Source organism: Carettochelys insculpta, chromosome 11 (genome assembly GCF_033958435.1).
Source record: "Carettochelys insculpta isolate YL-2023 chromosome 11, ASM3395843v1, whole genome shotgun sequence".
Taxonomy (NCBI): domain Eukaryota; kingdom Metazoa; phylum Chordata; order Testudines; family Carettochelyidae; genus Carettochelys; species Carettochelys insculpta.
Genome location: NC_134147.1, coordinates 21,768,781 through 21,784,439, shown reverse-complemented (window position 1 = coordinate 21,784,439; position 15,659 = coordinate 21,768,781). Strand labels below are relative to the sequence as shown.

The window sequence follows — 15,659 nt, the reverse complement described above, 5'->3', positions numbered from 1 at the left end:
ACAGTGATGGCGTTAAGCTTGCGATAGTCCACACAAAACCGAACAGACCCATCTTTTTTAGGGACTAACACCACTGGAGAGGCCCAGGGGCTGGACGAGGGTTGGATCACCCCCAGAGCCAGCATGTCTTCAACCTCCCGCTCTATGTCCTGAGCCGTCCTCCCTGTGGCTCTGAATGGCACACACTTGATAGGGGCGTGGGTGCCTGTCTCTATTCGGTGGACAGCCAGGTCAGTGCGTCCGGGTCTGTCCGAGAACAGCTGTTGATGCAAATGCAGCACCTCCTTGATCTCCGTCTGCTGGGCAGGGGTCAGCTGGTCTGAGAGGGGAATAGACTCCAGCAAGGAGCCGGCTCCAGTCCTTGTGAGTAAATCCACCAAGGGATCATCCCCCTGCCCCTCCCAGTGTCTGCACACGGCCAGCACCAAGTTCTGCCTGTCCCCGTAAGGTTTCATCATGTTCACATGATAGACCCGGTGGCTGTGGGCCCGGTTCGACAGTTCCACCACATAATTCACGTCATTTAGCTGTTTGACGACCTTGAAGGGCCCATCCCAGGCCGCTTGCAGCTTGTTCCGCCGCACAGGTATAAGGACCATCACTTGATCCCCGGTGGTATAGGCTCGGGCCCTGGCGTTACGGTCATACCAGACCTTTTGCTTCCTTTGGGCCATGGAGAGGTTCTCCCTGGCCAGGCCCATGAGCTCGGTGAGTTTTTCCCGGAAGGTCAGTACATACTGTACCACTGACTCCCCTTCAGGAGAGGCCGTCCCCTCCCACTCTTCTCTGAGCAAGTCCAAGGGTCCCCGTACCCTCCTTCCATACAGCAGCTCAAACGGGGAGAACCCCGTGGATTCCTGGGGCACCTCCCTGTATGCAAACAGCAGGTGGGGTAAGTACTTGTCCCAGTCATGGGGGTATTGATTCATGAAGGTTCTCAGCATCTGCTTCAGAGTCCCATTGAACCTCTCCACCAGCCCATTGGTCTGCGGGTGGTAGGCTGTGGCCCAGGTGTGCTGGACCCCACACTTGTCCCACAAGCTTTGCAGTAGGGCCGACATGAAGTTGGACCCCTGATCTGTGAGGACCTCCTTGGGGAACCCCACTCTGCTGAAAATGGACAGCAGTGCATCTGCCACGGTGTCAGCGTCGATAGAGGTCAAGGCCACTGCTTCTGGGTATCGCGTGGCAAAATCTACCACTACCAAAATATATTTCTTCCCCGAACGCGTTGCCTTGCTGAAGGGGCCCACTATGTCTATAGCCACTTTCTGGAAAGGCTCCTCTATGATGGGCAGTGGCCTCAAGGCAGCTTTCCCCTTGTCCCGGCTCTTCCCCACCCTCTGGCAGGGATCGCAGGACAGGCAATACAGACGGACAGCTGCAAAGATCCCTGGCCAGAAAAAGTTCTGTAACAACCTTCTCCTGGTGCGGTGGATCCCCTGGTGTCCTGCGAGCGGGACATCATGGGCTAGGTACAGCAGCCTGCGCCGGTACTTTTGGGGAACCACCAGTTGCCTCTGGACCTTCCATGGCTCCGCTTTGCGTCTGGGAGCCCATTCCTGGTACAGGAATCCCTTTTCCCACAGGAATCTCTCCCTGCAGCCCTCCCCCAGCTGTGGAGCTGGGCTGAGACTGGCCAGTTCCCTCAGCTTCTGCAAGGAGGGGTCTCTCTGCTGCTCTGCCTGGAATTCTTCCGCTCGGGCAGGAGCGGATGCTACTTCCCCATCCCTGCCTGGCTCCAGCATCCCTGGCCTGTGAGATCTGGTTTTTGGGGGCCCCCTTTCTCTCAGGGTTGGCCCCTGTGGCTTTGGCTGGGCCTGTACCCCTGAATCTGGGGAGCGCACCCCTCGTTTTCTTTGGCTACGGGTCAGGACCAGGGCACGAGGGCGTTCACCTTGCCAGTTCTCCAGGTCAGCCCCCATCAGTACATCTGCCGGCAAATGGCTGTGCACGCCCACTTCCTTGGGGCCTTCCTTCTTCCCCCATTTCAGGTGCACCCTCGCCATGGGCACCTTGAAAGGGGTCCCATCAATTCCTGTTATCGTCAGGTGGGAATCGGGTATCATGCAGCCCGGTGCCACCACCCCGGGTCGGGCCAGTGTCACGTCAGCGCCTGTGTCCCAGAACCCCGTGACCTTTTTCCCGTCTACCTCGAGGTGTTTGAGACACTTGCTCCACAGAGGTAGCGCTGCCCCCACTCTGTAAACTGGCCTCTGAGCATTTGGTCCCCCTGAGGAGCTGGTCTGTGGGGCGGATTCGGCCCAATCCGAGTGCCCATTGTCAGCACCACCCGCCTTGGCCGCCAGCCCCTCTGACTTCTGGGACCCCACCCAGTTGACTCCATGACCCCCCGGCCTGCTCAACCTGTCTGGGAGCCTGGGGCACTGGGCTGCTCTATGCCCCTTTCGCCCACAGCGGTAACAGCCTGGGTCTTGTTGTGTCCCTCGGGCCGGCTGCTCTGTCCAGGCTCTGTTTGGCTCTCTGGGGGGTGGGTGGCTGGCCCCTCTTTCCTGGGCTTGCCCAAGAGGTGGTCCCCTCTGTCGTACAGTTAGGGACCGGTCTCTCTGAGATTCTCGGTTTCTCCAGGACTCCCTCTCCCTCCGGGACTCCCTCTCTCTCCGAGACTCCCTCCCTTTGTGGGGCTCAATTTCAAACCTGGCCCGGCTGTTTGTGAAGTCATCTGCCAGTTTCCCTGCATCATGTGAGTCCCCTGGCTTCCGGTCCACGAGCCACACCCTCAGGTCAGGTGCGCACATCTCGTAGAATCGCTCCACGACCGCCAGCTCGATCAGGTCCTCTACGGACTGGACTCCCATTCCGAATGCCCACTTCTGGTAGTATTGCTTCAGGCGGGCGGTTGTATCTACGTGGGTTTCCTCTGGCCTCTTCTGCGCCTCCTGGAACTTCTTCTTGTACATCTCCGGAGTCAGCCCGAACTTATGCAGCAGGGCCTGTTTGAACCGTTCATAGTCCCCAGGCTGCAGCCCCACCAGCTGGCTGAGCACCGCTGCGCCCTTCCGGCCCAGCAAGGGGGTGAGGTGCCGGAGCCACTCATCTGGGGGAACCTCATGCAACTCACAGGCTCGCTCGAAGGCGGTAAGGAACTCGTCCATGTCCCCTGTGTCCTGACACTGGGCCAGCACACGCGTCTCCAAGTGACTGGCCACCCCGAGCCGTCTGGCCCTCTCCCCGCTTACCGCAGCTGGGGCCTCTTGGCGTCTCGCCTCTGCCATGGTTCGCTCATGCTCCCGCTCTCGCTCTCTCTCCTCCCGCTGTCTCTCTTGTAGCTGGCACTCGTGCTCACGCTCTCTTTCTCGTTCCTGGCGCTCATGCTCACGCTCTCTTTCCCGTTCCTGGCGCTCACGCTCACGCTCTCTTTCCCGTTCCTGGTGCTCCAGTTCCTTTAATTTCACCTCGAGTTCCAGCCGTCGCAGCTCTGCGGCGGGGGACTCTGCCCGCGATGGACCACCGCTAGCTGAGCGCGACCTGGTGGGCACCGCGTCTGTCTGACGGCGTCGAGCCCCTGCTCCTGTCGAAGAATCCGAAATGCTTCCCGAGGCTGACCGGCCACTTTCTGCCGGGACAGGCTCTGCCCCCCGGATCGGTCATTCTCTTCCAGCTGTGCAATCAGCTGGGCCTTGGTCGCCTTCCCCACGGTCAGGCCCCTCTCTCTGCACAGCCCTGCTAGCTCTGCCTTCAGGAGTCGGGTATAATCCATCTCCCCGCTATTTCCCGGGGTATCCACTCACCAGCAGCAGCTGCAGGAATGGCTCTGTTCCCCCTCTGACTCTTGTGAGACTCGTTCCTTCTCTGGTGCTCAGTCAGCCACTGCTGGGAGCTCATCCGTGGGTGCAGTGCATCCCACTTCTGACACCAGTGTGATGGGGTTCAGGGGTCCCCCTGCACTGCACCCTGTCCGCTGGCAGGAGTGACTCTCACTCAGCAGGTACAACAGCAGGTTTATTAGGCAACAGACGCCCAGTTTCTCACAGAAGCAACAGCATAGCAGCCCGAGACAGTCCTTCCAACCTGTCCTGGGGGGAAGACCCCGAGGGGTGCCCCTCTGGGGTGTAGCTTTCCCCCTCCTCGGGCTGGCTGCCTTCCAGCTCTCCCTTCCCCAGCCTCTAACTGCCGCCCCCGATTCAAAACCCAGCTCAGCTCCTCCCTGCTCTTTGTTCAGGCAGAGGTGTTATCTGCCAGTTGTAGCCCCAGGGTCATCCTTAGCCACTGGGAGCTGCTGCTTGCCTCGGACATCCAGCCTGACTCACATATGCACCCCGCCCCCACTCCATCACATAAGCTACCTGAGATGGCTGTTCTTATTCATTTTCTTTGCAAGGCTTGTAGATTCCTCCTGACTTCCACCTGAGTCGGAGTTACTGAAACTCACTTTCTGTGGTTGCCAGAGAAGTCAGATTAATAGCCCTGTCTTTTCGTTTAGAATTGTAGAACTAAGTGGGCTGTCACCAGGGGTGTCTTTTGCTTTCCTAGCCATAGAAAATAGTTTACAGTATTAAGTGCATCATCTGAATCAACAAATGTGTAACACTTAAGAAATATCTGGCAGAGCAAATATGTGGAATTGCGGCTTTGTGTCCATATTTTACCTTTTTAGTGAATGCATGTCTGCTAATATGAAAAAATTAAATGCAATAAAACTAATAAAAATGAAATGTAAAGTAACCCAGCCATCAGGTGAGTAGTTTTTGTGTATCTATACTCCACGGTGTTAAGATGAGGAGAAATCACTCTGTGTGTTGCCTATGTTGAAGTGGTGAAAAGCCCTAAACCCTAATCCTCCAAAAATGTCAGTGTTAGCTACTTGTATGACTTACTATGTCTCAGTCTTACTTGGTGTCCGCTCTGTTTTCGTCAGTACAGCAACTGAAGTGAGAGCTAGCCACTTGTTTCAGCACTTTTTGCAGTCTGTCCATGTGTGGTTTCTGTCCTGTTGAGGAACAGATCTATTACATTTTTATTTTCATGTCTTTGTGGAGATGCCTGAGGGAGGCAGCTACGTTCATAAATATATTTAAGCAATTTTTGAAAAGTTTACTGGAAGCAAATCTACACCTTGCTTTGTTTCTCATATGTCTTCTAGACACAGACTGGGCAACTCCTCATCAATGGGCTCCATTTCCTTTCCATAATCAACTTCCAAAATAGTCAGCTTTGCTTTAAAGTCTCATTTCTTCAACATTTCATGTCCTGACCCCTAGAGATGTTGCTCTGGCACAGACTCAGGCAATCTACCTGTTACTGGAAGAGTTATGTGAACTGTTACAATTCATAGAGTTGTACTCTCCCACTGGTGCAATTACTCCATAGCAATCATTGGGATAATTATTGCCCTCTACGCTGGGTAAAGTTACACTACTACTATTGCATCAACACTGAGAAGCTCTGGTTTACATTGTGGGTATTATTTGTATGTGTATGCTGTCCTGTGTGTTCAGTTACCTTCCTACTATTATCTGAGCAGTTACTTACACCCTCCTAAGGTTAGAGTTACATTACTGTCCATGTTAAATTGTCTTCCGTTGCTGTAGCTACACTGCTAGGTTTATCTAAATACTATAGTGGTTGCCATGTTACGAGCCTCCCATTGACATAAATGCTTCACTCTGTTAGCAGGTCATGGGAGTTACATTGTTCTATGTATAAATAAATCTATCAGCCTGGTTCGATTAATGTAGAGTTTCCCAATTTTATTTGGCCACAGAACCCTTTTAAACTCAAAAGAATTTTGCAGAACCCCATTCCTAGGTTCTGCCTCCCTCGGCCTCCAAACTGTCCTCCCATCTCCAGGCTGTAGCCACCTCAGCCCCCCAGATCCACTCCCTGTCCCAAAGCTTTACCTCCCCATCCCTATGCTTAACCCCTCTCAGCCCCAAACCGGCCCCTGGGACCAACCCATCTATGGTGCTGGTGGGAGCCTACGCCAGGTGGCCACGTGTGCCCAGCAGAAGGAAGGGGTGTGCCTGCTCGGGTAGCAGGGTGAATCGGGCTCTCTGTGGTTCCCTGTCCTGCCAGTGCTGAAATAATGAAACTAAATTCAGCAGAAAGAGTTGAATTATCCTGGAACTCTCTATGACCAGATGAAACTGAAGGGTTGAATGATTGACATTTTCTGTGATTGTTATGATGGCACCTTTTGGCTTTCCCATCAGCCATTACACAGCATGAAATTTCCAAAGTGACATGCCAGTTCCTAAGCTCTACCCCGTCCTCAATGTTTTTTTCTTGAAATAATTGATTTAATGCAGACTTTTAAAAAATGCTTTAAAAAAAAAAAGAATTACAGGTATTGTGTTTTCAATTTATTTTCCAAAATAATATATTTGTATAGATAGGTTGTATGAACTACTGAAAGAATGAAAATATCTGGCACATTTACTCTCTTCCCATCAGCAAAAGGCATTAGCCATGTGGTGCTGTTCTCTCCTTGCCACTGCACTCCTTTAGATGTGGAGTTAGGGGAAGTCATGGTGAAAGAGCTAAGGAGGTGATGAAAGAACCAGCTATACCAGCACTAATGCAGCTAGGGATTCCTTATGCCCATACAAGGCTGTTTTATGGCAGTGGTTGTGGACTTAAAATATTTTGTTGCTTGAATTCAGCCTTCCCACTAAGGATTTCATTACCTAAATACAACGCTGTTGAATTTTGGGCACTGAAAACATGAGATGAAAGTTGGAAGGGAGAGGGAAGAAGGGTTGTTTGTAACTTTTTTTTTTTTTTAATACTACAGACTAGCTCAGGGTGCATAAAGTGGGGGTGGCATGCCCTCTCAGGGTGTGTGTGAAATTTTATAAGGGAGGGCACCAGCTCCTTTCTAGCTCCTGTGGCCTCCACCGTCACTAAGGGAATGGATTCAGTCTGTTTCCTTCACAAATTGTCCAGGAACTAATGATATACTCATTATTCAAAGTTATTCAATGACATGTTTCTACAATTCCACATTAGAGCTGTGCATTTTTTGTGAAGTACTACAGTGAGCTTTCTGCTGACTGTCCAGTAGTTGAATTTTGTGACTAGTCACTCAAGTCACCTGGCATTGTTTCTGTTTCCTAATTGAATGTGGTAATGCCCTTGGCCTTGATGAGGAATCAGTGGTGCTTTGCACTAGGCACTGTATAAATGGCTAACACTTGAGGGTTCACAGTCTATGATAATGGTGCAACATGTAGAAGGGCACATAAACAGATGTGAGACAAGAAACAGCAAAGTTGAGATTGCGACACAGATTTATGGTTTTCTATCCAAGTGTTAAAAGTTAGTATCACCCTGAAGTGAGATTGTTGTGATTTATTGGCATCACAGAACAGAGAGTGGGCATTTAAAGAATTCTAAAGCCTCTTTAGCAAGACATGTGAATATGGCCCAGATCCTCAAAGCTATTTAAGAAGCTAACACCCATTGATTTCAATGGACCCTGATGTTCAGCCAGCTCTGACATCTCTGGTACTGAAGAGTCTTCATAATGAATCATCCAGTGGCAGACAATTGTCTTCCCCAATGCATGTGCTTTCACAACAGGCCAGATCTTTAAGATTATGTCTTTGCTGCAGTTAGACACCTATGTGTGTCCCATGCCAACTGACTTGGAGTCAAGTCGTGTCTGTTTAATTGCTGTGTGCATCTTCAGATATGAGCTTTTGCCTAGGCTTGGGGACACTCCCACTTCTCAGGGTCTTACACCCCTTTCTCCACTCCTAGCGTGAACATATACATCACTGTTAAACAGCCCCTTAATTCAAGCCTCAAGTCAGGTGGCATGAGCCAGCTGCAGGTTTTTAATTGCAGCATAAGCATACCGTATGTGTAACAAGACACAGATCTTATTTTTGTAAGAGATGTGACTATCCAGGGAGAAGCTGTGAATTAATCAGTGAAAATTGAAGAACTGTTCCACTCAGTGTACAACATAATTTATGTGTTCTTTGTATAGTCCATGTTTAGGTATCTGCATATTTATTGTATTGTAAAAATAAAACTTCGAAATATGACAGTTTATCCAGAGATGGTTTATATTAGAGAGAAATTTTGTGGGACACAAACCACTGCAATTTGAGTTGGAAGTAAATGTAAAATAGTTAGACTGTCATATAGATTGTACAGATTTGATTGCAAATGCACAGTTTTGATCAGTGACGGGTTAGCTTTTTATTCACACACAACAAAATGGCTTTATAAATAGTAATGTATCCATGCAATGGTGCATTATATAGGACAGATTCATTCCAAATAACATTTATTTGAAATCCTGTTTTCGTTTCCCTCTTCTCCTCCCCACTGTAGAGTGGTACAACAAGAAGCTCAAAGATCTCAGCAAGCTTCACATGACAGGAAAAGTCCCAGCAGAACTAATGGTTGCAGTGAAAACAAACCCATTGATATCCTGGAAATGCTTAGCAAAGCCAAGGATGAATATGAACGAGTAAGGATCTCTGGGGGGAGGAAGAACAACGTGTTAGAGAAGTAACTATATTAGCAATGTACAACTAGTCCACATATTTCTTTTAATTAGGGCCTAATGTACATCTTGTTGAAATCAAATGGTGCTTTACTTTGATATCAGTGAGAGTTGGATTAGAGTGAAGTCAGGCAGTTTTGTATACAAGCATTATAACATTATAATCATATTTCTTCAGTACTTTTTTTTTTTTTACAGTTAGGAGTAATTGCTTACAGTTTTTGGAACAAATAAGGTTCCTTTTTTCTTATGATAGCTGTTCTAAAGTGAGATTCTTAAGTAACACTTGTCTTCAATTGCAGATTTTGTTCCTACCAGAGTACACTATACATATATTTTTAAGATGTAGTATTTCATTTATAATTTTAAACTGAACCTTAAAAATGAAAATTAAAGCTGTAATGTTCTGATCTTGTGTTCTCCAAAATTGAGAAGTCATTAAGCACACATACAATGCACTGTATTGTCTCTGTGGCAGTATTCATATTCTTTGATAGTCCAGGAGCAGTCCAGAATAAATGAGCAGTGGAGAAGACTTTTTTATTAAATATTCTCATAAATGTATGTTACAAAAAATTAAACATTCACAAGAGATCATTTTGCACATATTCTGCCTAGTATTTGAGTCTGCATTCTTTCCCCTTCCTGAAATTCAGTGGAAGAGATAGATTGATTGAGACATACATCACAATAGGATGTTCATTACAGGTCTAAATTTAAATGCCTCAAGAGGTATTGAACCATGAGGTGAAAGATCAAGAGCCTTCAGCCACCCTGAACTATGATTTAGGCATGAAATGACTTACTGCCATTAAAGTAAAAAATCCTAAAATCTTCTAATATGTTTAAAAACAAAGCATTTCAGAATAGTATGGGGTGACATAGTTGATGCTATATGTATGAAATCAGTCTCTCCTTTTACAGTTTTCAGCCAATCTAATCATTGATTTTGCTTTTGCCAATTGCATGTTTGCAGTTAGCTACCAATTTAAAAAACTTAAAATAGTAATAATGTTAGTTTCATTACTTTCTTTACAGCTTGACACAAAATCAAAATGAATCAGTGCCAGGTATAATCCCATGGTTTTCCACTGTTGTGTATTTGTTTATGTCAAGTCTTCTGAGATAAACAAAATTGCACAATGCTAGTTAAGAATGAGAGATATATGAAAGAATGATCACATTAGTTTTAGGAGACTTCTTGCTGTATAAATTGACATGTCTGCCATTATTTAATTTGTAGAGATTTTTCTCTCTATTCTTTTGTGCATGTATTTCCATGGTGATCCTGTCTAATTTAAGTAAACATATTTGCTGAAAAAGAAGTGTTTCTTGGGAGAGCTTGTCATCTTAACTTCTTCAGAAATTATTCTGGGGCACTCCAGTTGATAATTACACATGAATTTGTATTTCAGTATTTTAAGAGCAGAAAGTACTTATCTCCCTAGTACGTTCCAGATGCATCATACAGTAATCCTTGTGTGCAGCCCACATGAGATTTGCAGAGAGTCAGCATGAGAAGGGGACAGAGAGAGTGCAAACAACAGATTTATAAAGGCCTGACTGATTTTAATCTAGGATTCTAAATCAGTTTAATCCTCCAAGTGTGTGCTACATGAAGTCCATATGTGAAAATGAGTGAGTTCTGAGGTTTGATTCAAGTGAGTGGATGCTTTTGTTGATTGGAGGGCTTTTTGTTTTTTTTCCCTTTTCCACCCCGACCTCCATATTTCTGCAAGATAATGAAGTGTATTATAGCCAGTCCTTTGGCGGACTTCTAAATCTTATTTGTAAGCCACAAAATAGTCAAGAATTTTTGTCCTAATATATGTTACAATTTAAATTTTAGAAGCTGATAGAAATAGGGGAGAAGTCCCCTGTAATCTAAATAAGTACTCTTTGTTTTATTCCTAAACCTACTGTTCAATCACTGAAAAATTTTAAAAATTAAAAATCAGTCTCATAGACCTTTCAGAAAACTTCAGAAATGAAATTTAAGATGCCATGTAGTGACTTTGCAGCTCAGTAGTTCAGTAACAAAGCATCAAAGTAATCACCTGTTCTATGCTAACATTACTGGATAATGCTGGTGTTCAGAGATATCTTAGGATAAGGTGCTATATAGGGCTGAAGTTGTTCTGACAGTAAGTTACATCAATTTCAGCTTCTTAAATAAATGCATGATAAACAATGCTCAAGTGGAAAAAGTCACTGAATCGTGAAGTTGATTTATTAACTTATTGTATTACAGCTGAGACATTTTATCTAGCATCTCTTAGCAATATAGGATCTGTGGTCTCCGCTAATTTCCTGATATTCTGTTCTACCCTAGCCTTGAATTTTACAAGTGTTAATGTGTTCCTCCATTTATGCACTTGTATGATTAAATAATTACAATAGAAATAACATAGCTAACTAGTTCTTTTTTCAGTCAGTGATTTGTATGCGGTCCAAATTCTCATAGTAAAGAAATGTAACCGATTTTATTGTTTCAGTTAGTGTCTGCCATTTATGTGATTTGGCGCTTTTTGTTTAAGTGGACCACGTTTCTACTAAGTTAAAAAAAATTAAACTGAAGTCCCAAAAATTTCGCAGTAACAGGACGACAAAATAATGATGAGAACAGCTGGTAGATTTTAATATGGTGAATGTCACTCTCATTATATTTAAAACTTATGCATTTACAAAAATGAACAAGATCTACATTCCGTATACATGAGAAGAATAAGTGCAGTTGGAATTACAGCAGTTGTATTGCTGAGTTAAGGTTAGAAAACAGATATATTTTTGAAAATGTTTCCTTTTTTAGACTCAAATCAATGACTTGAGTATTATATCAAGTTCTGGAATGCAACAAAATGCAAATTCCCTGAAGACTGAAAGCATGGAGACTTCAGAACAAGCATCTTCAACATTACAAATGCAAGATCAGGTATGTTCACTCTAAACAGAGTATCATCAGTAATGGAAATACAGCATGTTCCACACTGGAGAGTTGTTTTTTCCATACTTCTGCAATATTATGTACAAAAAGTTTAAAATAAAATTGCCAAGACGTGAGTGCTCCTAATCCCAGTGACTATTAGAGATCTCTCTCCTGTGTCTTTTCTCACTTCTTCCTGGTATATGTTATCGACCGTTTGGCTTTGAGTAAAGGCATTTAGTGATTCAAGAGCCTTGATCTTGTTTTCGGTAGAAATATGAACTTAGATAATTTTGACAATTTAACCCTTTTTCTCTACCAAGAAGCTTTTTCTAAAATATTTCACCATTATAATTGCTATCTATTTCTATTTGTTAATAGCACTAGTGTAGATAAGGAGTAGATCCTGATCGGGTACAAATGACCATAACTTCCATGAAGTCAGTGAAGATATGAAGTTTACACAAGCTCAGGATCTGATCCAAGGGATTAGTAGCTCCTAGGATTTTAAGTAGTGTGTCTGCTAGATTGGCTCTGAGCAGGGTTAGCCGACATGCTTAAAAACCAACAAGCAGCCAGAGTTTTGCCTATGTAAGTGATCCACCATTGCTTTTACTAGCAGATTTTTAAAAATGTGTCAGAAGTGCTAGGAAACTTTTTTACCAAAATATCCTTAAAAAATGCATTGTTTCTCTCTAACAGAAGTTTCCCACGGTTCAAAATAGGTTTTCTTTCTTACTGGTGAGCAGCATCACTGGACGCTGTGTAGCATGGACATTGTCAGAAGATAAATAACTGACTAAATTTGGTCATAAACATTAACCCACAATGAAGTCATATAACTCTCTACTTCAGAGAAGATTCTGTTAAAACAATGCTAATGCTGTAACTAGATTCCACACAGTACATCAGTAGGTTGTACCAACTAACAGTGCCACCTGGTGGAGGCAAAAATTTAATGCTTGAATATTAGATGATACTTAATTTCAGAAAACATCCTTTAAAGATTTGGCTCAGTAATTGACCAGTTAGAATTTCTTGATGTGGTTATATTCTGCCATATCTTTATACAAAATAACCCCCCCAAAATATTCTTCTTTCTACACTTCTAAATTTGCAAATATAATAGAAAGATGGCTGTACAGTTTCTGTAGTTTGACATCTTTGGAGGAATAGCTGTAATTAGGAAGGCATCTTACTATTTATAAAATAAATCCAGGAACAAACACACAAGTGAAGTGCTCTCATTCTTGGGGAAAATAAGGGAATTTTATAGAGCAGTTGAAATTACATATATTTTATTAGATTCAATTTAATAAAATGTTTTAAACAGAACAATTGAAAGATTTACATATCAGAAATTTTAGAAACCTTCAAATGAGTGAATACAGAAAAGATTACAACCAGTTTTAGTGTCAGTGATGGTAATGACTAAAAGCAGCTAGAGGTACAGATGTAATCAACAATACATGAACAAGCTTGCTCATGTGTATTCCTATTAGGTGTGTGCGTATGCATGGTACCCAGAAGATTTTCTCATAGCAGTATCTATAGAGCTGGTCTGTGCTCCCCCTGGATTTTCACCTTCATGGTGTCCAATATAGAGCCCTGTCGACCAACCCCCTCCTCAGTTCCTTCTTATCAGCAGTGATAGTAGGCTGCAATGCCCCATAGTTCTTGCTTGTGCAAGCCTGCCTTTTCATTTAGTCTCTAGTGTATATAGTTCTCATATTAATAGTTCATAGTAGTGGTTGTATAAATAGTTGTAGTTTATAATTAGTCCTCCCCACACGCACACATACTTCAGAATCCCTGGAGTCATGGCATTCCACGTTCTACAGCATTCAAATGTTACGAGGTTTGTGCAAAGCGCACAAAGTGACCTTCACTCCTCCAGCTTAAGGTATGTGAGTGAGGGCCACCAGAGAGACCTTTGCCATGGCTGCTGCAAGTTCTGCCCCAGATCTTAAAAGGACAGAGACCAGTGGTTCAAACTACTGTTAATGCAGGCATCTCTGTTCCCGCAGTAAGAACTGGAACTGGGAGACCCAGCGCCAAGTACTTTCTCATTGGTACAGCGTGCCCCTTTGCCATCCTCTGTTACAGTGCTGAAAAAGGACTCCTCAGGGTGCTTCCATGGGTCAACAAGAGAAGGTCTGAAAGGCACTGATCTCACTCATTGGTGCCTCAGAAGAGTAAAAAACCTGAGGGAATTCCAGAGACGTACAACCATGAGAAGGCCACTCCTCTAAATCACCCCACAGGTGTGCATCAATGCCTACCCACAAAGGGAGGGCAAGTCTGCAGCCACAGCCAGAGTTCTCTCTAATTTTTCCATTCCTGAGTGGAATAAATTTTATGTGCCCCAAGACCACCAATAGGAAAAAAGGTCTGTCTACTGTGGGGGCTGTGGACATTCTGTTAATCAGCTGGGCGGCACATGTGTATCTCCTGGGCGGCTACCAAACCTCTCAGCTTAGAGGGACCACTGACCACAGCACTCGCTGACTCTGCTGGAACGGCATCTTTGGCAAAGAATTTCATGCACCTTATGGCGCCGTTCCCTTCCTCCCTACCCCAGAGGAGAGAATTTCCCCACACCAGTGTCATCCGTGCATCCGCAGGTGAAGTCGAGTGGGAAGAAGGTGATGATGTGTAGGCTTTACCCTTCACCAAGCCCAGAGGAACCATTGTTATCTGACAGATGGCCCAGCCTCTTGCCCAGCTGCCATAGATCAGCACCTAGAATCTTGTCAACCCCTTGGTCCTCTGTATCGAAGGCCTCAGGATTGGAAGCTGAGTCTTACCAGTTCAGAAGGAGCTTGAAAAGAAGATCTCAATATAGGTGTGACCATCAGCCTAAGACGCATTCTGAAGCTGAGGAAGCCATGGCACCGCAGTTGCCATTCTGCACTCCCTGGTCATTCCGTCGAGCCTAGGGCAGGTTACAAGGGCATCGCTTGGCACAGTCCTTCAGTAGAGTCAGCCATCTTCATTCCTTCCTACACACCACCACACCGTCCAACTACAGAGCATATGCTTGCTCCTTCTAGGGTGACACCATCCCCAAAATAAATCCTGATCTCCACTTTGGCACCAACCACAGTACCAGAACCAGTAGCTTCTTTGGCACCATTACCCCACCTGGGCCAGTAGCCACAATGTCAACAGTGAAAGCACTGTCATTGGCAGGGCTTCCACCTCTCCAAAAGCTGGGACCAGCACCAGTGGCATTATAGGCACCAGAACCAATATAGACTATCACACCATCTGCACCAGTGGTTTTCACCTCTGGAACACTTCTGAGAGCTGGGACCATCAGGATACGCGAGAGGGGGAACAGGTTGTGGCCTAGCACCGTCCTCCTCCTCCTCATATTCTGACAAGGCACTGGCTGGCATCACAGTGTTCCCTACACTTGAGAACATAATAATCCTACAGCAACTGCTCCACAGGGTCATTCAGGGTCTGGGTATCAAGGCAGAGGAGGCGACAGAAAACTCAAATCCAGTTGTGGGTATTTTAATCTCCTCTGGTCCCTCTGTGTCACCCTGCCTCTTCTAATAAATATAAGTGACAGAAAGAAGACCTTGTGGCACACACTGTCTTCAGTTACACCCATTGCAAAGCAAAATGAGAGGCACTGTTTGTGTATTCCAAGGGGCATGAACACCTGTATGCTCACCCAACTCTGGACTCCCTTGTTGTAGAGTAGATGCAGTGAATCAATGGGAGTGGCAAAGTTTTCACAGGCCTTCTCTTAAAAATAGGAAAGCTGAGAGGCATGACTGCTTCAGAAGGAAGGTTTATTCTAGGGGAGAGGGGTCCTGCAGCTATGTATCACTAACTAGCAGGCTGTGACTAGCTGACATTCCTACACAACCTCTGCAGCTTTGGCTAAATTCTCAGAGCTGCTCCACTGCAACTCTTCACAGTTCTTCACAAGCCTCGCTGCACATCTTGTTGGACAGTGCTAATGTGGTGTTTTGAACATTGTTGATGTGATCTTGGCTACAGGGGTGGCTCCAATCTCTAAGACCTCCCTTTTCAGAGTACCACTCTCTTTTCAGAGGAGAATAGCTTTAAGGATTCTAGGGCCATCCTTAAGTCATTGAGATGACATACCTAGGTGACCTAAGGGAGCTGCTTCAGACCTCAATCTCCTCATTGGTTCTTCCCACAGAAGCAGTAGGACAGCTCCTGAAGGAGCAATAAGAGTGGCAAAAGGAGAATACACCCATCATCTCAGGGTTCTGG

General features: G+C 45.3%; 1 protein-coding gene across 5 annotated transcripts in view; it reads left to right on the top strand.

Annotated features, from left to right (window-relative positions):
• The window catches only part of DCP1A (decapping mRNA 1A), a 55,282-nt gene that overhangs the window by 21,662 nt on the left and 17,961 nt on the right, over nt 1-15,659 (top strand). For all 5 annotated transcript variants that reach the window (XR_012647039.1, XR_012647040.1, XM_075006079.1 and 2 more), the window contains exons 5-6: nt 8,305-8,443; nt 11,289-11,411. Coding sequence is in view for 3 of the 5 variants with exons in the window: in XM_075006079.1 (XP_074862180.1) it covers nt 8,305-8,443; nt 11,289-11,411 (262 nt within the window). In the remaining 2 variants the exon portion in view is untranslated. The remainder of the gene's footprint in view (nt 1-8,304; nt 8,444-11,288; nt 11,412-15,659) is intronic.